The sequence below is a fragment of the Theobroma cacao genome, chromosome 7 (assembly GCF_000208745.1).
Source record: "Theobroma cacao cultivar B97-61/B2 chromosome 7, Criollo_cocoa_genome_V2, whole genome shotgun sequence".
In the NCBI taxonomy this organism is placed as follows: domain Eukaryota; kingdom Viridiplantae; phylum Streptophyta; class Magnoliopsida; order Malvales; family Malvaceae; genus Theobroma; species Theobroma cacao.
Genome location: NC_030856.1, coordinates 19411026 through 19435734, shown reverse-complemented (window position 1 = coordinate 19435734; position 24709 = coordinate 19411026). Strand labels below are relative to the sequence as shown.

General features: G+C 32.7%; 1 protein-coding gene and 1 long non-coding RNA gene across 3 annotated transcripts; one reads left to right on the top strand and one right to left on the bottom strand.

Annotated features, from left to right (window-relative positions):
- On the top strand, nt 4506–5592 carry LOC18507232. Of its 2 annotated transcripts, none has more exons than XM_018124547.1 (3): nt 4506–4747; nt 4860–5137; nt 5223–5592. In XM_018124547.1, the coding sequence occupies exons 1-3, from the start codon at nt 4661–4663 to the stop codon at nt 5251–5253; spliced, it is 396 nt and encodes a 131-aa protein (XP_017980036.1). In that variant the 5' UTR covers nt 4506–4660; the 3' UTR covers nt 5254–5592. The 2 variants fall into 2 exon arrangements, with proteins under 2 accessions (XP_017980036.1, XP_017980035.1); XM_018124546.1 differs by having other exon boundaries at nt 4509–4747; nt 4857–5137; nt 5223–5591.
- Nucleotides 7433–8199, bottom strand: LOC108662850. Its single transcript, XR_001928694.1, has 2 exons — nt 8115–8199; nt 7433–8009 (listed from the first exon to the last, which is right to left on the bottom strand). It is a non-coding gene; the product is annotated as an uncharacterized LOC108662850 (long non-coding RNA).

The window sequence follows — 24709 nt, the reverse complement described above, 5'->3', positions numbered from 1 at the left end:
ATTTTGACCAAGATCCATTGGTGCCTTTCCAGTAAGGCTACTAATTTTTGCCATCATTAAGGCATTTTGTCCATCCTTTTCTTTGATGCTTGTTGTCAGAGATTCCACAGTCTTTGCAAGAAGCGCTACTTGTTCTTCTAGAGATGTTGTTCTAGTGGTCATGGCAACCATCATTCCAGAATCGACTTTTGACGAAGAGCTTTGGTGAAGGGATGATGAAACAGAGTTACTGCTTGAGTAGCCATCATATTCCTTGAGTTGATTGGTACTTGATCCTTTAGAGGAAGCAAGTTGCATGGTAGGGACTTCTTTGGAACTTGGGGAAGAAGCATCATACAAAGGATTTTGGTTAAGGACTGGGAGAGTTTGCTCATACAATTTAGTAAGAGCTTCTGTCTTTCTTCGAGTACCATATGGATGTGTTGGAACATCTGTACTTGATGATGAGGTTGGAAAAACTGTAGGATTCGCTTTAGCAGGCTTGACAGTAGGTTTGTTGGCGAGATTCTTCTTAGGAGCCATTGCAACTTGGAGATATTTGGAGATTTGCTTGAAGAAAGCAGATGAGAGGCAAAGATTGTCTCACTGGGTGTGCCAGAAATTTGTACACACAAATTTCTCGTCGAAATTTCTTGACTTGAAAATTATGAGACAAATACAAAAATTTGATGAAGTGAGTGATGATCTCTGGAAATTCCTCTGATTAATTTCTTCAATTTATCTTCAAGAGTTGCAAACTTGGACTTAGTCTTGATCACGAACATGCTTGATCTTCGCGTCAAGGGTCTTCACGACTTAGTCTTGATCACGAACACTTGATCTTCGCTTCAAGGGTATTCACGAGTTAATCTTGATCACGAACACTTGATCTTCGCTTCAAGGGTCTTCACGACTTAATCTTGATTACGAACACAATATCTTGATCACGAACTTCGCTTGATATCTTGATCACGAACTTCGCTTGATATCTTGATCACTAACTTCGTTGCTGCTTGATCACGAACTTCGTTGTTGCTTGATCTTCACTTAAAAAATCTTATATTCTTCTTGATCTCTGAAATGCTCTCAATCTTCAAATGCTCCCAATCTTCGAATACCTCTGAATATTCGAATGCCTGTAAAATGAATGAAAATGGCTAGGGGGAGCCCCCTATTTATAATGTTTGGTGGGAGACTTTGATGAGAATGTAATCTCTTTGAATTATCTTTAAATTATTTTAATTTATTTAGAGATAAATCATGATGACTCATTAAAAGTCTTTTGATTGGTCGGACCTTGAGTCCTTGAATTTTGATTGGCCGAAGTTAGGTATTATCTCTAAATTATCTCAATTTATTATAGATAAATTAAATAATCCAATTTGAGTTTTATCTCTAAATTAATATAATTATTAGAGATAAATTAAATGACCAATAATTAAATTTTGATTGGTCAAAATATAAATATTATCTCTAAATTATTTTGATTTATTTAGAGATAAATTGAATGACCAATAACTAATTTTTGATTGGTCAAAAATATGAATATTATCTTTAAATTATCTTGATTTATTTAGAGATAAATTGGATGACCAATAACTAATTTTTTGATTGGTAAAAAATATGAATATTATCTCTAAATTATCTTGATTTATTTAGAGATAAATTGAATGACCAATAACTAATTTTTTGATTGGTCCAATTTAAATATTATTTTTAAATTATCTCAAGGGATAAATATATACCAATAAGAGAATTGGTTTAACTATATGTCTTTAAAATAATCCAACCAATAAATTAATTATTTTATAATTAATTACATGGTTATGACATCATTAAATCTACGTAGCGGCACGTAATTGGCTGATAATTTTTTTCTCCTTCTACAATGACGTGTAACATCATAGCGTGTAACTTCGTTAAAAGTAATTTTGTTCAACTTGACTAAAAATAATTAAAATTATAAAAATTATTTTTAAAAATATTTTACTTTTAAAAATTATTTTTTAAAATATATAAAAAAAATTCTTCGAGTTGGGCCAATAGCAACATTAGCTTTGGGAGCTCCTTTATATATATATATAATATGAATATTGCTTAGCAGGTTTGGGGATGCAGGTTTGGGGATGCAAACCTTAGTTATATGAAGGTTTGGGGATGCAGAGCTATAGTTAAAATTTCAGAACCCAAAAAAAAGAAATTGGGTGAAAGAGAAATAGAATGCATATTCATAGGATATGCATAACATAGTAAAGCATATAGGTTCATGGTAATTGAACCAAATGATTCAATTCCTGCCAATACTGTTATTGAATCAAGAGATGCAATATTTGATGAAAATAGATTCAAATCTATTTTAAGATAACTACAGCCACTACAATCAATTCAGTCAAATGTCATTCCATTGGAACAAAATGAAGATAATGATGACTCTGGACCAGAAATAAGGAAAAGCAAAAAGGTTAGAAAGGTAAAAGATTTTGATCCAAACTTTTATATGTTCCTCATAGAAGGAATATGAGAAAATATTAACAATAAGATTCCTTATTGTTTTAATTTAGAATCAAACCCTGTTAATATGATGAGGCAATAAAGTCTCAAGATTCTACATTTTGGAAGGAAGCAATCAATGATAAGATGGACTCAATAATGGGAAATAATACTTGGATTTTGGTTGATCTTCCACTAGGTTCCAAACCAATAGGTTGTAAATGGATTTTCAAAAAGAAAATGAAAGTAGATGGAACCATAGACAAGTTCAAAGCAAGATTAGTAGCCAAAGGCTTTACGCAAAAGCAAGGGATTGACTACTTTGATACTTATACTCCAGTAGCAAGAATTGTTACAACTAGACTTCTAATCTCCCTTGCATCAATTTATAAGTTGGTAATTTACCAAATGGATGTCAAAACAACATTTTTAAATGGTGAATTAGAAGAGGAAGCCTACATGGAACAACCAGAAGGGTTTGTTGTTTCAGGACAAGAGCATAAAGTTTGTAAACTTGTCAAATCATTGTATGGGCTTCAACAAGCACCAAAACAATGGTATAAAAATTTGATGAAATTGTTTTAGCTAATGGCTACAGCGTAAATGAATCTGACAAGTGCATATATAGCAAATTTCAAAATGGTAAAGGTGTTATAATTTGCTTATATGTGGATAATATGCTAATTTTTTATACGGATTTGGAACAAGTCAATGAGACAAAAAAGTTTTTGTCAAAACACTTTATCTCAATCGTATTACATTGAAAAAGTGCTTGAAAAGTTTAATTTTACTAATTGTATACCAACATCTACACCCATGGATCCTCAAATTATATTAGTACCTAATATTAGTAGGGTTGTTGATCAATTACAATATGTAAGAGTAATTGGTTGCTTGATGTATAAAATGACATGTACAAGGCCAGATATAGCATTTGTTGTTCAAAAGTTAAGTAGATATATAAGTAATCCAAGCACTATGCATTGGCAAAACATAAATCGAGTATTAAGATATTTAAAGAAAACAATTAATTATGAGCTTTATTATAATGGATAAAAAAAAAAGCCTTCCAATTGGGGCCAATCGTAACATTAGCTTTGGGAGCTACTTATACACACACACACATATATATATATATATATATATATATATATATATATATATATATATATAATATAGAGATTGCTTAGCAGGGTAAATATAGCAATTGTACTTATTGAAAAGTTGATCAATCACATACACCTTTTGACTTTTGAGGATACCGTGTTCAACTCAATCCTTAATCTATTAATTCCTGGCTTATTGAGATTGGCTGGATGAGTCATCTATAAGTCGGCAATGACAGTTGGTCCCGCAATTATACTTTTGGGCATCGTCCGTGTCCGTGTTGGATGGTTTCAAGGCATCCAATCAAATCCTAGTCTTTTCACTTCTAGTATCAATAAAAGTGACAATTCATTTGCTTATAACTCGCAGATCGTCTTTTCACTTTTAGGGTGATTGGTACGGTTCATCCATAAATGCCCTCCACTGTTTAGTTTTTGGTGATACAATGAGAAGTAGCTCTCTTATCTCTTGAATCCCCATGCACTCATCCCGGGATGTGAACATGAAACTTCTAAGGTGTGCTTGGAATTATGTGTAATCACAATCTTTAAATTTGATTACAAAACTAATACCAAATAAGATGAAAAAAGAAAAACGGATTGTAATAAGCTCTTAAAACGTTACATCGAAGATTCCGTCTTGGCCTTCCCAACTTATATAATGAAAGCTCCACCAACCAAAGATAATCGTATACCTCTCAGAAAATAAATAAATAAATTTTATACTTATGACTCTGCAAGACAACCAGCGGCCATGGAGTTTTAGCTGCAAGATAGAAACCAAATTACAGCACAAACATTTATTGATGACGATCGTTTATTTTGCAAAAATATTTTATTGGCAACAATTGTTTCATTCCCATGCCTTGCATGTGGACATCATGAATCAGACAAGGCAGCAGCCAATAAAAGCTAAAAAAGTGAATCAGCCTGTTATCGCGCGATTATGTTCATTTGCTTACGAAAAACTTGCGCAAAGTTAAAGGCAGCTTTCACATTTTCAGGCAAATAAGTAGACACGGAAATGGTTGTATATTACATATGGTGGCTCTGCTTCATCGATTTCGCCACTAAATTCGAACGAGATGAGGTTGAGGACTTTTTCAATGCGTCGTCGTGTTGCTAGGATGGTGCTTAGGAAGAGTCGCTTCAATATACGATATAAGCATAAGGTATGTACGATAAAATGCTCATTGTTGTATTGCTGTTTGTTGAAACTCGTATGTTAAAGTTTAGCGAAGCTTGTAATAATGAATTCCGTTGTAATTGTTCAATGACTAGAAGAAAAATGGGACAAAAGATTTGAAAGTCAAATACGGACGATTAAAGGCAGATATCGAAGAGATTGGCAAGGAGCAAAAAAGCATCAAAGAAGGACAATCGCAGGTTCGAGAGAAATTCAAGGCAATTGAAATGGAATGTCAAATGCTAAAGAAAGAAACTGAACTCATCATCCAGCGAAGTGCGCTTACACGTCTTCGTCTGGCTCTCCTGTTTCATATACTCAAGGCACGAGAAGAAGGCGATTTCGCTAAGGCCGCTCAGCTCACTCAGTTGCTACGGTTGGTTTTCTATCATGGTTTTGCTTCAAATATAAACAAAAATTAGAACAAAACATTGACCAAATTTTCCTTCATTTTCTTACAGTGAATTGATATCAAGGGATAACATTCAATAGCCAGCATGGAGGAACAGATGATTACCTGTTAAAGGTTCGCACCCCGCAGTGCGGAGTTATTAAAATTGGAAGTTGTTACATTTCATTAAGAACGAGTGTTAGGAAAAAGATTGGAAAAGAGTGCATTAAATTTCTCTATCTAATTAGTTTTCTTCTAAATTTAGAACTACACATTGATTGGAAAGAGCTGTTTCCAATTAATTGGGATATGTGAAGAACTCCCATCTGCACCTTAAAAAATTTATAGCTATCAAGCAATTACCAATTGTTTTCTTACTGAATAGCTAAAGATTGAGTTCCGAATTTGATCCAGGTCTTTCAGCTGGTTACCCTTTATATATTCTAATATTCTATAGAGATCTAATAATTGTACTTTCTAGGCTTCAGAGTGTTGTATTTTATTTTGTCTTAACATACTCATTGCGCATCTTCGTAACAATTTTTGATGTGCTTGCTTGTACAGATGCATTATTCACCTCACTGGAAACAATTAACTATGAAAATGCAAACCAAGCAATACACATTATATATATTTATATATAAGATTAATATACATATAAAATATACTTTAAAATTAATTAAGATAATAATATTATTGTATAAAACACCACAGTTGATAATTAATATGATTATTTTCGTTGCATAATAATTTTAAAAAATAAGTTTAACGTACTTGCTTGCGAAGCTTTATAAATATCTTCTTTAGATGAGCTGTAGACTCTTATTCAATGAAGCAACCTATTGATTGGTTGAGAAAGGAGAGAGAAAAAGAGAATACGTCAAGGGCAAAAGAACATGGAAAAGTGAGAAACGAAATTTGGGAGGAAGAGACACTGTGGGATGAATAGTGCAGTATTATTCAAAGAAATATGAAACCTAAATGAGAATATTGGAGGAAATCATCCAAAAATTGACGTTAATAAAAGAAACAAACGAGGAAAGAAAGACGTGAACGACAAACGGCTTCTTGATGATTCGAGCCAGCCAAGAGTTGATTGGCACAAGCTAATCTGGTTCCAGCATCACATATATACCTAAGCATGGTATGATTGCTAGGTTGTCTAAAAAGACTTCCAGCTCTGTCACATATATAGGAAAACAATTGGGGGTAGAGCAAAAGCCTTTTTTAACGAGGCTTTTTCAAAAGTAGGCTTTTTTTCTTTTCCTTTTGCTTGAGACAAACAAAACTCCAAACAAGAACGCTTTGTATGATCAATCAAGCCTAATGAAAGTTATATTGAGCTTAACTAATCTTTTACACTTTCTTTCAATTTAGGGATTTTGTTAATATTTATACTATATATATATATATAATATTTGAGTATTAATCCTCACTTAATTAATTTATTATTATACTCATTATTCTCTTGCATTTCGAATAAAAAAACTGATTTAATTTTTTATTTTAATTGCTAAAAGGCCTTTCTGATGGAAATAGAAATATACAGAGGGTACTCCATTTAGTTCTGGGAAAACTCAAATTCAAGGTCAAATTTTATCCCTTAAGAGAAAGAAGATAAAAAGGAAAATCATGGTAAGATCATGTCTGCAGTGAAGACAAAGTAAGAGCTTGATGGTGCATGCATTCTACTATTTTAGTCCACAGTGAAATCCCCCGGTGGCTGAAACATGCAGTTTCAAATCAAGTGAAAATTGAAATCCATTTAAGATCTTATATTTAATTTTAAAAAACTAAAATTTCAAAAAAATTATATAATATAAAATCAAACGAGATTTTAAATGTACAAAAATATTCAATAACAAATTCGGCAAAAAAAAATGTAGTTATCTTAAGTTCTTCCCTTCTAATATATGAAATTTGAGTAATCAAACCATATATATGTTAGTAAATTAGGCATTTTTATATGTGTCTAAACACACAAATGAATTGATGGCTTGTTGATCAGTTTCCTTGACAATGCCTTAGCTTTAACATCATAACAAGGGAAGAAAAACAAACTGGGCATTAGCTAACATTGGCCCATCTGCCACCTTCCCAACAACTCTATTGATGTGAATGTTTCTTTTGACCTTTTTTTCCTCCTATTTGTCACTCCATGCAATCAGTGGTGAAGTTAAAAGTGGTGACAGTCCTAACTCTTTAATTTTTAATTTTTATTACTATATATATATATATATATATATAATTTAAGATATATAGATTTTTGATTCTGTATAATTATAGCAAGACTTCGTTTATTACATCAAGCAGAGATACGAAGTGCTGCTACAAGGCTTTGCTCAATTTGGGGGTAGATACAATCCAGAAAACTTATGCGGTAACTAAACTACAGATCAAAGCCTATCCCGAAATGCCCAGGACTGCGTCTTCCTTTTCAAAAACATTCACAGACCAATCCGCTGAAAATAACGAGACAACATTTGGTTCGGACAAAATCAAATATCAGCAACAGCCAATTCCAGTTCCTGTTCCCATCCATGCATTCTGTTCATTAGCATGTCAGCCCGGTTACCATCTCAAATATGCATTAAAATAGGAATAGCAGAGTCATTCATACTTCTTTTCTAGAGGGCCAGAAAAGCTTGATTAACCCACTACATACCTCCAAAATACCCTATATGCTTCAAACAAAGCAAGTCAAGATTTTCTTTAAGGAGAATCTGGGTTAAGAAGACAAGGCCATAGCCTAAAAACATCCTTAACAGGAAGGAAACACCTGAAGCATACATCGCAAACCCAGAACATGAAACATATTGCAATAAACTCACCCAAAAACAGACCTCCCTGTATCACCCTAAAACATACCAGCGAGAAGTGTTATAAAATTAGTAGAAGAAGAAAAAAGGAAGAAAGTAGGCTTGAGGCATGCTGTAACATACTTTCTTTAAAGAGTTGTTACCTATTATGGGAATTTGCAAATAATGACTCTCCAGGATACAACAAGCTTTTTGACCAGAATGCTTTGAATGAATGAAGTTTGGTTGAATATATGTTCCTTTTATAGACACTGAAAGGTTGTGTTTAATTTGTTTCAATAGACATGTCTTATTAAGTTTTAAGAGATGTGTCTGATTGAAAATACTGAATAGTTAATCAACGTATTTTAACAGTTATGTTTGAAACCATCTCTTCTTTATTCAAGAGTCATATCTTAATTTGAATAATTACACCTGAATAAAGACTTCTTTATATTACAAACTATTTAACAATCGTCCACTAGTTTGTAAAATTAATAATACTATGCATAATAGAGAGTATCTTGAAGACTTGAACTTTCTATTAGTGTACAAATTTTAAAGTTAAGACGAAGTTTTGGTATCACAAGGATTGAACCACAACTCCTTATTGTCATAACCGAAAATATCACACACATAGCATTGTTTAATTGCTTTAAGATTCTGCAAACTGCTTTAGCACTTATATGGCCTTGTGCTAATCATGGTTTCATGAATATTTACAAGAGTAAACCCTTTTAACTCTTGTTTGAAGTGGCACCACTCCAATATTCATATAGGTGGAATTTGTAATTATGCCCCTGTTACTGCAGGCATTTAATATTTTCATTAAGAGCCTTTTTCTCATCCTCTTTTCATAACAGTTGTACTAAATATTCTAGATTGAGGCTATTTAATACAAAACATTCAGTGCATAATGACAGCATATAGTAACTTGTTATTACCCACTGAACTTTTATTGTTAGTTTTGCTAACTCAAAGTTGGGTTTCCATTACTAGTGCTTTTGAGTCAAGGGTTTTAGCCCCATTCCACTAGAAGTTGACTTTACAGCCTCTTTTGGCAAAGCTTTGGTAAGTGGATCAGCCATATTCTTGCAAGATTTAACATAAACTATTGTTACAATACCATTGGAGATTAATTTTCTTATGTAGGCAGGTCGCAGACTTATGTGTTTAGACTTTCCATTATAAATCTTATAATGGGCTACACACAATGTAGCCTAACTATCACAATATATGGAAATGGCTGACATTGGTTGTAGCCACAACTTTATATCTTATAACAAATTTCTCAACCATTCCGCTTCTTTTTCAGCAACTGCTAATGCTAAAAATTCAGATTCCATTGTGGAATGCATAACACAAATTTGCTTCTTAGATGCCCAGCTAATGGCACCACCTCCCAAGGTAAAAATTCATCATGATGTGGATTTATTGTCATGAATACTAGTTATCCAACTAGCATTAGAAAATCCGTCTAAAGTACTAGGAAAACCACTGTAACAAATTTCTAAATTTTTTGTTTTCTTTAAATATCCAAGTACTCTAATAATAGCCTTCCAATGATCTTTGCCAAGTTTACTTGTAAACCTAGAAAGTTTGCAAACTACGAAGGCTATATTTGGTTTAGTACAATATGCAATATACATTATACTACCTATTACACTTGCATGTTCTAATTGTGCCATAACTCTTTCACAATTCTTAGTCAATTTTATACTTGAATTATAAGAAGTATTAAACTCTTTGATTCCAAAATGACTATATTTGTGAAGAATTTTCTCTATGAAATGTGATTGCTTTAATGCAATCACATTTTGATCTCTTTTGACTTTAATTCCCAAAATTGTGTCAAGTTTATTGAGATCTTTCATTTTGAAAATTGAAGCCAAATATTTCTTGATTTCAAGAATTCCAAGCATATTGTACTAAGGATCAACAAATCATCTACATAAAAACATACGATTTCACCATAGTCTTTTGTAAATTTAGAGTAAATGCACCACACAACCATTTCTTTTCAAGACACCATCACAAGACTTGATAAAATTTTCTACAGAGTTTGGGGTAGCTCACTATAATCCCCGTCACTTGAGAACACAACACCAAAGAATCTCCCACCTTGCATAGGTAAGTCCATAAGCCCCGTCTTTTCTACAATTTTTTTGAAATGGGCCATTTCATTAAGATGTTCAACCCAATCGGAGTTCGATCTAGTAGCATGGCTAAAGGGAATTGAACGTTCGTAAACCTCTCGAACCCACGTCTATGGGTTTAGCGCCAATATGCTACTTGCTACACTATTTGCTCCATTTACGACATCTGAGTCTACTTGTGGTTTGATGCCTTTTACTGCTACTGCACGAGTTTCATCATCTAAACCTGAGGGCTATCAAGAAATGAAGAGCAATGCTCAGGAGTTGAAGACTGACGTGCATGATGTTAAGTCCAACATGAATGGTATCCTTGAAAGGCCTTTAGATCCAACTGGCGGGTCTTCATCATCACAGTAGTCGCATCCTCAATTAAAACAACAATCTTCCTTTCCCAATGATTTGGCCGATGGACAATCGTAATTCATTTTCGTTGTGTTATAGACTCCTTATATTAACGTTTTCCATTGACTTTGAGAGAACATTTCTTTTTTAATTTTCAAAATATGTGGTATATTTTTTTCCATTATATAATACATTTGGATTAATTTTTCAAACCAAATTAATACTTCTAATATATTAATATTATTATCATTCCATGCAAGAAACACAAAATAAAAAAAAATTACAGAAAGTTAATTATTTCGAACGAAATTATCTACGGAATTCTTTTATTACTAAATATCTTATTTTTTTTACCAACGGAATTTGCTTCATTATAAATGAAACATGAAAAAAATTTTAGTTGCTAATTCCATTGGGAATTCCATAGGTAATCCATCGGTAAATTACTGATGACTTTGCCAACCGTGAGATCCATCAGTATATTACTAACAAATTTACTGACAGCAAAGCTTTCGGTTAGTGACTTTACTAGTAGAAATTATAGATGGATTTTTGTCATCATCGGTGAATTTTTTGACCAACGGATTGGATTTTTTACCAACTGTAATATCAACAAAAATTTTAGTCGGTGATTTTACCAACAGAAACTTATTATTGATGAGAGTATTAGAGTATTTCTGACTAATTATAGACAGATTTTTTTGTCTGTAAAACCTAATTTTTTAGTAGTGGGACTGCTACAATAACTTAACTTCAAAGAATTTTTGACTAGCTTCTAGGTCGAACTAGGTAAGGTGGTAAACATAAAAGTTGTAGTGTTTTCTCTTAGCTTTTCAATGGTCTAAGAATCACCTCATTTGTGATTCTACAAAGAAAGTTATGGTGAAAATCCTAGGATATATGTAGTGGAAGTCTACATCTCATAATTTCTCTCATTCTTCTATAACACCTACAAATGCACAAATAAATCAATAACAACTTATCTCAAGCACATAACCATCAATTTCACTAGAAGATTAACTAAGATTAGATTGACTCACCTAATTAACTAACCTAAAATAATTAAATAAAACTTAATTAATTTCTATACATTATTACAAGAACTATGTAAAACCCGACCCTATAAACACATGTCATGACATACATGCACTGAGTAGCATGTTATTACGTTAGGAAAGTCCTAAGAATAGATGAAACCTGGTATTGTATCTAACGATACACTTGAGTTGATTTAACCTCGAACTAGTTCAAATAGAAATCGTAGGATGAAATTTAATATTTTACAGTCCAGGAATGACTAAAACTGATTGTTCGGAGTTCGAGGGTTCATTTGGGGTAAAATTGAAAATTTTGATGTTCAGGGGTAAAATTGTAATTTTACCACCCGCGGACAAAATATGAGATTTTGAGAGAATTTAGATCAAATTTGACAAATTGGGGAATGGTATGAGTATAAGGGATGAAAAATATGTCCATGGGCAATTTTTCAGTTTTTTGGGCAAAAATGTAATTTTTTACTTTTACGGGGGTAAAAGTGTAAATTTCAAAAATTGCTCCACCAAGACTTTGGATAAGTCTGAGAATTTTATCTAAGCTATGGATATGTGGGACAAGTGTATGGTGAAAATTTGGAAACAAATGGATGAAATTTTAAAAACGGGCCAATTGGAAAGTGACATATGGCACTTTTTAATGATTTAATATTATTTTAATGAAAAGTCAGCCCATTTAAACCCCATATTAAGTGCTGGCCGGCCATAAGGAAAGAATAAAAGAGAAAATAGAGAGGAAAGGAAGAAAAGAGAAAAACAAAGGAAAACTAGAAAATTCAAAGGGGAAATCGCGTTTTTTGTCCGTTTACGCATCAAACGGTAAGATTTTTCGATTTTAGCTTGATTTCTACCTTTCCTATGCCTTTATTTCCATTTAGCATGCTTGAGGAGAGAGATCAAAAAGTGATATCAAGGGCTGGACGAAATTCTAGGGGAGAGAAATTGAAATTTTTAGGTTTTGATTTTTAGTTAAATTGATAGTTTTAGTTAGTTAAATGTGTTTAGAAATTAAATTGGGCAAGAAATCATTAAATTTTCACAATACCCACTCTTGGCTGGATGCTCAATGCTGTACAATGATGATGAATTGATTTTATTCTAAGGGAAATGAAGAGAAAATGATGAAAAACGATTAAACGTGATAGAAAAACAAAGTAGAAAATTAACCGAGTTAATGTCCCATTTTTGGCCGAATTTTCCAAGGAAGGGAGTGAGCTGATTTTGTTGTTTTTAGAAGGTTATTGGCTGATATTTAATGGTTAGAAATGTTGGAGAGAGAATGGGATGATTTAGAGCTAAAATGGAGCGCGTTAGCAATTTATCGGGCAAAGTGCCAAAAATAGGTTAATACCGCGTTTAAGCCGTTTTAGGCTATTGCATTTCATACCATGCATTAGTATAGGATTTAAGTCAATTATATAGAGATTTAACATCAATGTGGTGAATTGGGTAAATTTTGCAATGTGTTTAAGAGGAGAGCCTTCCGGTAAAGGTAAGGAAGTCGTACCCGACGAACAGTGATCGAGGCACCTAAAAATCAGTTAATTTGTACAAACGGTGAGTAAACCTATTATTATTGTAAATTTTTTAGAGTTTATTTTCAAATGCTCTTCATGGATTTTATGAAATGAAAATGAGATTAAAATGAGATTTTTGATGTTTTAGAAATAAATGTGACAAATAAATATATTGTCTTGATTTTCTGAAATAAGAAACTATTGATTATAAAATTGAGTAATTGGAGGCTATCAATTGTCTTGAAAAAATTATTTTCCTATGAATGGCTTATGATATATGAGTATATGTGACTATATTTTATAATTGCATTGTGAATTTATGTAAGCTGTCTTTTACTATGCAGGCTGGGTAAATAAATAAAAGCCACGTTATACTGTCGAAATTTTATTAAAATTGGTGGGTTTAGTCACTGCAGTGACGGGTTTCCGTGGATTGCCTATTAGAGGGGCATGGTAAACCTGGTTATATAGTTACTCAGGTTGTAGAGGCGAGGAGGGTAACTCCCGAGGTAGTGTTAGAGCTCACTTCACGTCGAACCCCCACGTGAATGTGTAATTCGGCCAACGCCAAGGAACGACTTGTTTTAAAAATAAAAATGTGTTTTATATGTAAATATCATAACTACCTTGGCGGACTTGGTTAGATGCCTCGGTCAAGGTATCCCCGAGGATTAGTTTTGGCTTGAGCTTTGTTTTAATAAAAGTCATAAGCCTTAACAACTATTTTGGTACATTACAAATATTTTATGGTTTAAGGAATAAATTGAAAACCTTATGAAATGGTTTGTAATTTGTTGTTTAAACTTGCCTCCATGTTACTCGCCTTTAGATATTTATGATAATGTCTGTTTACTCATTGGGATTATAAAATCTCACCCACCTCATTTCCAAACATTTCAGGTTTGTGGTAACTTGTAGATACCCTATTTTGTCGAGGATTCCAGTTGACATCTCTACCTCACAGACAGTAGGTTACTATCACCAGTACTTGGTGTATTCATGGGCCACTTGTCATTATAATTATTATTGTACATTATAACTTTGTAAATTATTGTATGTATGAATTTATTTTACTTACACGTGTTTCTATAAATATTATTTTATATAAAAATGCTATATTTTTGTTTTTTGATTTACTTGAGCCAGAAACGACTGGTAATTGTTTAAAACGGAATGTTTAAAAACGATTACTCACAGAAAAGGTAAGAAATTTATATGTAAGCCTTGCGAGATTCCGATTGGCATTCCGGACAATGAGTGTCAATTGGAACATCGCGGCGGTTGTTATGTGCCCGATGGAGGTTTCGGGTTGTGACAAACTAAGCCAATTTACTACCAAAATTAAGACCAATTAACTCTATATCATAGAGTTATCACAACCCAAAAAAGACAAATGATGATAAAATGTTTGGAAAAGCTTTGCACGTAATGACCAAGGAATTAACAAATAAAGGTTACTTTCATGACAATTTTCAAGAATTCATTAAATTCTCTTTTCACTCCTTTTCCTAGACATATAGCACTCTTGATCTTTGCTTCTTGTTTGCAAAAAGTCTAAAAAAGAAAGTGTGTTCAAACGAAATTTGTTGATATTTCCATCAACATATCATATGCATTTTTTAAAATTAAAATGGAATTTTAACAATAAAGCTTCACAAAGATGTTGCAAACCAATTTTCAATCCACGAGACCTAGTTTACCTTTAATCATACCATCTTCATTAATGTTAAGCTAATCTTTAAGATATATCCAGGATAAAGCTTTTTGAGATTCAACATTTCCAAAAGTATTATCAACCATTCATGGGTTTGGCTGTTTGAGTTAACACTTGCATCAGACAACACGTGGATCTCTTTATTTCTATTTTGTTTTGTTGTACTGGTAGTTAAGAAAGAAATATAATTGTTCGTGACGTGTTCTTATGCATGAAGGTTGTATTAAACACTTGCCTTAATGTTTAATAAGTGTTAATCATGCACGACTAATGCTTGACAACAAGCAAGGACTTGTGACAATGACCAAGAGGGACTATTTTTAGGCAAGGAATAGTTTGGTAATTGGGAAATGGTATGATGTCGGAATATCGATGTGTTTTTTGTTTTAGGATTCTTATCAGGTTGACTTGAGGTTTTATGCTGATTTTATTATGTCAATCAAATTCAACTAATGGGAGAGAGTTTAACAAATGAAAAGGTGGTGGAGAAAGTGCTAATCAATTTGCCAGAGAGATGAGCAATCAAGAAACCTTTCACAACTCACGATAACTGCATTAGGGAATGCTTTACAAGCTGATGAGCAGAGGAAGGCGGTAAGGCAAGATCAGAAGATTGACAATGCTTTAACTGTCAAATATTAACATCATATAAATAATTTTTTGTTATTTTAATAATTAAAAATATATCAATAAGTTGACAAAATCAAGCACAGGCTCGACATTTGGAATGACTAGTCTTTTGCCTGTGCAATGCGCTCGGGATGATAATTTTTTTTTTTCAATTGAGTTGAGAATTCTTTGTGAAATAGATATGTAATAATAATTATATTATCAAATCTAATTGTTGGTGTGCATTAACATGTACAAAATATTATTTTACAAAATATATAATTGTTGTTATTGTACCCATCCTTACTTGTATCTTTTATTTTTAATTTTTATATAATATCATCTCTTAAATATATTTTTAATGTCATATATTTTATTTTTATTTTATATTATAATCTTATATATTTTATTTTCATGTTTTAATATAATTTTTTACATTATATATATTTTATTTTAATTTCTTTTTCTTTTAAAAGATAATATAAATTTTATTGATAATCACCATGATTATTGAGAATAATAAAAAGGCATCATCGAAATCTATATAAAAAAATAAATTATAATATTATAAAATATTTTTAACAATGTAACAAAATTGAAGGGTAAAGTTTTCTTTAACAACATTGCAGAAGGTAATGCAATCTGATTGCATTAATTTTAGATTGCAATCACATTAAATCCATTGGTTGTAATGTGATTCATTGCAATCTTACATTATATTAGTTTGTTGCAAAACAAATAATGCAATATAATTTAATTGGACACATTACAAAAAATATGCTCCCACTTTCTTTGTACCAAACATTACCTAAGGGCATACGTATACCTTAACAAGACTAAATATGAGTCCATCATTTTTGTTTTTTTTTTTTCTCTTTTTTCTCTATTTTGTCGTGTTTACAAATGGATACTAAAGTTATGTTAATGAATATGTATAAGTTTCCTTATATTGTTAATTTATTAGTTAGTATTTTTTATTTTAAAAAGTAAAAAATGGAGAGTACATTTAAGTATAAGAAAACTTATTTTATAAAATTTAAGATTTAGAAAAATTAAAATTAAACTTTTATGAATAACAGCTGCATATTTTAATTTGATAAATAGAATTATATTATATAATTTGATTCGATAATTGACACGTATATATTTTTTCTTAAGTAAATAGTTAGATTCAAATTCTTTTAACTTTTAACGTAAGGAAAAAATAATTACATTTCAATTGCTATTTTAATATTTATTAAAAATGACTTGATAATTAATAATAATTGTTGAAAAATAAAAAAAAAATTATAGTAACCATATGGAAGGAAACTCTTTGGAGCTTCCTTTAAATATACCAAGTATCAAGCAAGGAAGCTGTTTTGAGATTTTCTTTAAATATAATTATAGCTAAGCCAAGAAAATGAAGTTCCTAGAAATATGAGCAGCGAATCATAACACTTTCAAATGAAAACTTTTCCCAAAATTGTCCCGTGTGGGACCACGGGAGCAAACAGCAAACAGCTTTCAATCGGATTCGGCTTATTCTTATGTTCAATATCTTAGGAGCCCCAGAAGATGGAGGCTTTGATAAAGCTGCTACCCTCACTCGCTTCCTTAAATTGGTTTCTGATGCAAGCGGCAAACACAAGTTTATTTCACCCACAAAATAATTTTTATGTAATTAACATTCTTATTTATGTGATTGAGTTATACTAAAAATGTATATTTATTACTTAATTCATAATTTTAACTGATATGTGAGAGTTCAACAATAGGCTCAACAGATTGGGCAATACAGATAATAATCGGGCAAGACGGTTCCCAACGTCGATAAGGCGACAAGGTTCCCAACATTAAGAGGTTCCTTTTGGGGAGGTCCGGTGTTTCAGAAACAGGATATGAAGCGAGGAGATTTTCCTAGTCAAGGTTTAAAACGGTAAGATAGTTACAAGCTAGAAGATTTTATTCTGTGTTTTTCAATAATATACCCGGTCAATGGTAGAGTTAGGATTTCGTGTTTGGGAGCGAAAATAATATTTATAAAATAGTCATACTAAAAGTTGAATGTTTGACAAAAATATAAAGTAACTTAGATGGAAAAAATTCTTGTAAAAATTACACATATAACTCCAACTACGTGTTAAGTACAAAATAAAAACATTTTTTAGCGACTATTACATACTAAGATTGAGCATCTTTAATTGAGCTCTATAGTCTTTCATAGAATAGAAGGCATCTATCACTGGATCAATGTCAAAGTCTCAAATGATTTCATTTTCAATGAGAATGATCAACAAATTTCTAAGAAAATATCTAACATTTTATTATGAATCTCGTTTCTAACGAGTTTCACAACAGAAAATGCATGCTTTGATGTTGCAGTGGAAATTGTCAAGGTTAAAACAAGCTAAATGGTTTATCATTTATTAGAAAGTTTTATGAATCGATGTTCATGATTGAATGCTTATTGATGTCACAATGTATGTGAGAATGTGGTGATGGAAGGCTTGATTAGTCGAAATCTAGCCTAGAGAATTATTCCATGAGATAGGAGGACATATGGCTTGATTTTCTATAGGATTTTACCTAGAAAATTAAGTTTTAGAATGGATCTATTGAGAGATGCTTGACAAACATGAGTTTTTATGTGTGTTTAAGGATTTTCAAAGGCTAATGGTTTTTCCAAGAGTTTTAGAAACTTGTTTTCCATGCAATGTTATATAAACCTCTTCAAGTATTTTAATATGTAAAGTGAGTATGAATTTTATGGGAACATTTTGCTGTGCATGATGAAATAGTATTTTAAAGAGTGGTTAATCAAAGGATTTGAGCTTCAAGGATTTCAACTACTATTTGAAATAATGACTAAAGTATTTGATTTACTAATGATTGTTTATGTATTAACATCAATGGTTTTCCAATCGTTTATTGATGTAGCACCATAGGTATGATGGATGCATGAGTTCCATTTATGAGATTATGACCTGTATGCCATGAGATGTATGTGTTGAAAATGTCATGTCCATTATGGGCTAAGCATGTTGATGAATTATGAGATTATAACAGATATGCCATGAGTTGTATGCATTGAGTATATCATGTACACAATGGGCTAAGTGTGTGAATGATTTATGAGAATATGAAATGCATGCCATGAGATGTATGTGTTGAGCTAGTCATATACACTATGGGCTGAGTATATGATGATGATTTATGAAAATGTTACAGGATTGTGATGAAAGCTAAGGATGAGAATGATCCTAAAATCCTATGACAATAGTGGAAATTGATCATTATTTGCTTGAGTGGGGTGGGATCACTCGAAAAATTGTGGGTGAGGCCAATGTGCCACTCACACAATTATGATGATCGTTCATGCGAGGTGAACCAAACGATAGTGAGGACTTTGTCCACTACCCGCCTAAGTAGGGTGAGACCACTCAAAGATTGTGGGTGAGGCTAATATGCCACTCACAAAGCACGATAGGAATCCAACGTAGTGAGGATTAAATAACTACCCATTTGAATGGGGTGAAGACCACTCATAGTTAGGAAGTTTATGGTTTACAAGAAAGTTTTATGAATCGATGGTCATGAGTCTATGTTTATGACGGAATGCTTATTGATGTCACAATGTATGTGCGAATGTGGTGAATGAATGCTTGATTAGTTAAAATCTAGCCTAGAAAATTATTTTTGACGGCCATCTATCGATAGATGCTTAACAAACATGAGTTTTTATGTGTGTTTAAGGATTTTCAAAGGCAAATGGTTTTCCCAAGAGTTTTAGAAACTTGTTTTCCATGCAATGTTATTTAAAATCTATTTAAATATCATGTTTCATGAATTATATGGATATGTTGAAAGGTTTATGAACGGAGTGTGATTACAAGTGCATAGTTACAAAAAAGTCTCCCCCTTGACTTGGCCACTTCCCCATATCCACTTACAAAGTCTTTTGGTAGGTGATTTAGTAGCTACTTATAGCCTAGAAGTTGAGTTATGTTCAACTGATGAGTTAGCCTTGTGTTATGTTTATGGTTATGGATATCGTACATGATTATGATGATGTTGTCAATGTTTGGCACTTTACTTTATGAATGTTATGGATAAATGTGCAAAGGTGACTCAAGAGCCTACATGAACACCCAAGAGTGTTGATAAATGTTTATATGATACTGTGCATGAGATTATGACACTTTGATGATATATGATATTATCGCACCTACACTGTTTATGTTGAGAAGTCTCATAATTGGGTAATTATGCCTATGGTTGCATGCATGTGATTACAATGTATGCATATAATGATTGAATGTATGCTTTTCGTACATTATTGTAAATATTTAATGAATGAAGTGAATAAAGCTTATTTGGGCTTAACGAGCTATACTTGTTTGAATCCATGTGCTAGTCATATCTCATCACAAAATAAGATGTGATATTATTTAAAAAAAAAGTGCACAATTTTATTACTATGTCCGAACATTCAAAAAGACAGCCACTTGTCCGAACTATATTATTTCTCCAAGCTACTGTCCGAATAAAATCAAGATTCACACCTGATCTCCAACATCTTCCACAATAAAAGCTCTCCACTTCCAGCCGTCCCTATTCTGACAAACTCCTATCCCAATTACCACCCAGCCTCCAATTAAACACCTTCAGCTAGATAATAATAAATTCTGTCCAAGGCCTAACATAATTAAGAAGCCTCCATTCAGCTGAAGGAGTCTGACTAATTCAGAATAGCTAAACACCTTCAGCTGGATAATAATAAATTCTGTCCATCTCATGCCTCATTGTCTACCCAAGCACCATGACTACTGTCCGAATCACACAGCCCACACATTAACGCTTGTCGTCAGTTGTCCGTGAGCAATTTCAAAACTTTAGGGACTCTATGGGCCCCGTACAGCACTAAAACACAACCTTGTTATCATGTCTCCATGGATACTAGAAGTCCCAAACAGCATATAAATAATTTGACTTCCATCAGCTCAATCCGTGGATAATAAATAGAGTCCAAATGAATCTCAAACTTTAGCACATTGAATTTTAAATCAATCCTGATCAACTAGTGCCACCGATCAGGAAAAGTTTCAGCCCCAATCCAAATCCTCAAACTAACAGCTTACCACACCTCAAACTCCTCTTTATATTAGAACTCTTCAAAATATAATACCTTATCTGCTCAGGTTACAAGAGTCCCCACTCCTATAACAACAAGGTTGCTGCCACGGAAAGATCAATCCTACTCAAACCTCAAGTTAAAAAATTTAAGCTACCACTCATCCATTAAAGATGAGAATTCAAAACTCACGACAGCATTGGACTCCAACACAGCCTCCTACTCCCATTCAAACTCCTAAAACCGTGGATTATGACAATGACATTCAGCTGGACAAAATCTAATGTTCTCTATTCACTTAATCCAAAGAATTGGACTACCTCCACCTCCCTTGCAACTCCCTCGTTAGCTATATCACTTACCTCCTTTTCCTCCAGCTCGAGATGAGTTACGGCTTTAATGAGCTCCTCCTTATCTACCCCCATGTCCAATCCAATTCTCCATCAAATATTCCATACTTCCTCCGCCTCATTATGAGCAAAACTGGATTAGTCTATTGCATTTGATCCATGAGCACATTTTGCAACCATGTTATTATCGGAAGTAAAATGCTGATCTAGACTCTCCATTCAAATCATCAGTTAAATCCTAGGAACATTTGCTACTCTACAGGACACAATTACCTTTGTATGCTCCCCATTTACTTTTACCTTTATTGTTCCCTTTCTTACCGCGAGATCTTCCACTTGTCTTTTCACAACAATAACCTCCTACACATAGCCAACAACCTCAGTATCCCCAACATACATTTTCTCTCTCGCAAATAAAGTAAGTTGCAAATTTGCTTCTTTATTACTCTCCCAATTTTCCTTTTTAATAACAAATATTTCAATATCCTCATCATATTCAAAAACATATTCATCCTATTACTCGTTAATAGGCAATTACCATTTCCTATTAAATTAGCCCGACTTGGAACCCCTTGGTTCAGATATGAATTATTTTCATTCACTACCTTCTTTGGGGTTTTAATGTATAAATTAGCCGGACACCTACATCCTTCAACAATGCCTTACTTTCTCTAATATCATGCATTAAATTTTTCCTAACTTAGACAACACTATCTATTTTCCGACAAAACTCTACCTCCCTATCCTTTTGAGATGATGATTGTTCAGATTCAAGATTCAAAACATCCTGTTTTTCCAGATCATTTGCTAATCTAGAAAACATATTAATTTTTTAGCAAAATCACATTCTGTTTTTCACCATTATCAACAATAGACTGATTAACTTTGCATTTGGTCCCTTCAAGACTCTTCTCAACTCTATCATTTCCTGGTTTTGAATTGGAATTTTGATTGAATAATGGGTTAGAGAAAAATTACATATCTTCACCCAAACATGCTCTATTCTTAGGGCCAATCAATTCCTTTCTTAGTAACTTCTTTCTCGACAGCCATGAATTATCTAAGTTCAGTGTTGACAACACCTCCATCACAGTTGCCAAAATTTTAAACATGGTCTTACCCATACGTGAGGTGGTATAGGCCGGAATGCAACTCACCGATTTTACTTTAACTAAAATACTTCCATAATCTAGCCTGAGCAATGCCATTGTTCTAGCATCCATTTTCACAAATTCCCCCCACCTATGCCCCAAAGGTTTAAATAAATCAAGATGTCATGTTTGCAACAAAATTTCATCTAATCTCACCCAATAACACATTTCCTGTTGCACGACCTTGTAATTATACGCAACCAGCTTGCTAAGCCATGTTTTAAAGCAATTTAGGTAATTCTCAATCAAAACTTTCATCATCTCAGAGTCAAAGAAAGTGATAAGTATCTAGTAACCGCCAATCAGCTGAATTTGGACCTCAATGCTTTGCATCTCAAGACCTTCCTTTAAACCACTAATCGAGCAGTTAGGTTGGAGGGATCCATAACCCTGTGTTTCAACCATGAATCATTGGTTTTAGGATAAAAATCACCTCAATTTTCTTAGGTACTTGTTTTTTAACTAGTTTGAGATAGGACCCTTCATCCCTTTTTTCTCCAAAACATCTGCCTCCTTCAACAACACCTGTCTTCCAACAATAACCATCCCATTTCCTTCCCAAATAGCCAACCTGAGTTCCTTTTCCTCCCTGAATCTAACAAATGAAAAATTGAATCTCCTTCCTGAATATCGCCATGGCATCAAAAGCTGCCTTAATCTCAACCCAAGAAACCCCTTTTACCAGATTATCTACAAGGCTTCAAACAAAGATTTCCTCCACCATGACAACTTTGATTGACCACGTATCCTTCTGTCTTGAAACCCAAACCAGTAACGATTCCTTGACGCTCCTTCTCCTCCATACTTACCTGAAAAGAAACTCCCAGTTCTCTCTTCAAAAAACATGGGAGGTTTCTTACTTAAGTTATTAGTATATTAATTAATTTAATTATTTTATAAATTAAATAATATTACTTATTTAATTAATTGCTTACCCAATACATTAGTTTATTTAGTTAATTAAGATTTTTAATTAAGTTATTGATACTTTAATTAATTCAATTATTTTAAAATTAAATAATATTATTTATTGAATTAATTGCTTACTAATACATAATTAGTAACAGAAGTTACTTTTTGTTAAATTAAGTGACACAAGTCCCTAATACATTATTACTAATACATTTAAATTAAATAAGTACACTTACTCTTTACTGAAATATTAATTCAGATATATATATACACTAATGTATTAAACAAACACCTTAACACAGAATGCTGTGCACGTGTGTATATATATATATAAACAAATCAATTTCTAATATTCACTTCTAGACATTGAAAGTCAAAAATTAAATTAGCATTTGAATTACTTTGAATGTGAATGCAGGTGCTTTTGTCAGTGTGCGTGAGGGGAAAAAGTGCCATTGTATCATCTTTCTTCGTAGATTATGCAGCTGTTGTTGCAAGAGCTCATTATGCAATATTCCAATCCAAACAAATGAAGAACAAATATGTTGATGTATAGTAAGAAAATAACCAAAGTCTATTCTCAAGAAATATTCTTAGTTGAAAGAAAAGAGTCAAAGACAGTTATTGCTTCTAAAGTTTGCATCTTACATCTTGTTTTAAACATTTTGAGCTAGTCTTAGCATACCAATTTATTTAATTAGGATTATCAGTTCTTTGAACTATAATTAATGATTATTAACCAAACATGTGCCAAAAAGAGAAAAAAAACATGAAATTGCCAATAGTCAAATAAGTAACGAACAAACTCATCCAAAAACGGAGACCTATACAAACATTAACGGTTCATACCAACTGCAAAGAGAAAAAATAAGCTCAAAACTGACAAAAAAAACCAGACTTATAAACGGAGAGTGGAAGGAAATGCGTACAAACAAAAGGTTTCAACATCAAACCACAAACATAAGGTTATAGCCATAATAATAAAAGGAAAATGCAAAAAAAAAAACAAAGGAAGGAAATGCCTGCAGAGCAGAAAGGCCGCAGATGTTACTGTCATGGAATCGATCATGGAGCTTTGGCATTCAAAATGGTGGAATCAGCAAAGGAGAGGGTGCCGGGGACCAGTCAATCAGTGGAGAAGAGCTTTAGGTGTTGTTGATAATGCTTGCATGATGTTTGGAAGATGAATCACACGTGTCATGATTAACTTTCAAGTTGAATTTTGGAGATTAGTTTGCATGAATAGGGAGACATATTATGTGTAATTTTGCACCCTCTTTAACTTTCAATAGTTAACACTTATAATCTCTATATGAACAAGTGTAATTTGTGTAATCTCATTCGCTGTCAAGGTCTTTGTATGTATCATGCAATGAATGAAAAAAGCTGATGATGAAGTTTAATTAATTTGAAAGACCTTTGTTTACCCCTTATTTTGAACTTTTTAACAGAAGACCTTTGCAGTGACCTCATTCTTGTTCCGTACTCTTGATGCACATTGCATAAAACTATTTAACAGAGTAGCCCACAAGGTTTGTTGGTGACAAGCCGGCGATAGCATTGACAAAGTATTCGATGTTTCTTTTGCTCACAACAAACGTATCGTTATTTAAAAAATCCTTACTATCAGGAATAAAATAACACACAAAGATAAAATATGTGACGCAAGAAAATACTTTCTCAGTAACAGTGTGGGACCACGAGAATATATTAAATGGATGTTACACCTAAACCAATTATCTGTGTTTCATTCAGTCATAACAAAAGCAACCGCTCGATAACACTTGAGAAACCGAGCCACTCTTACACTTGGGAATATATTAACACTTGAAAATCGTTCGAT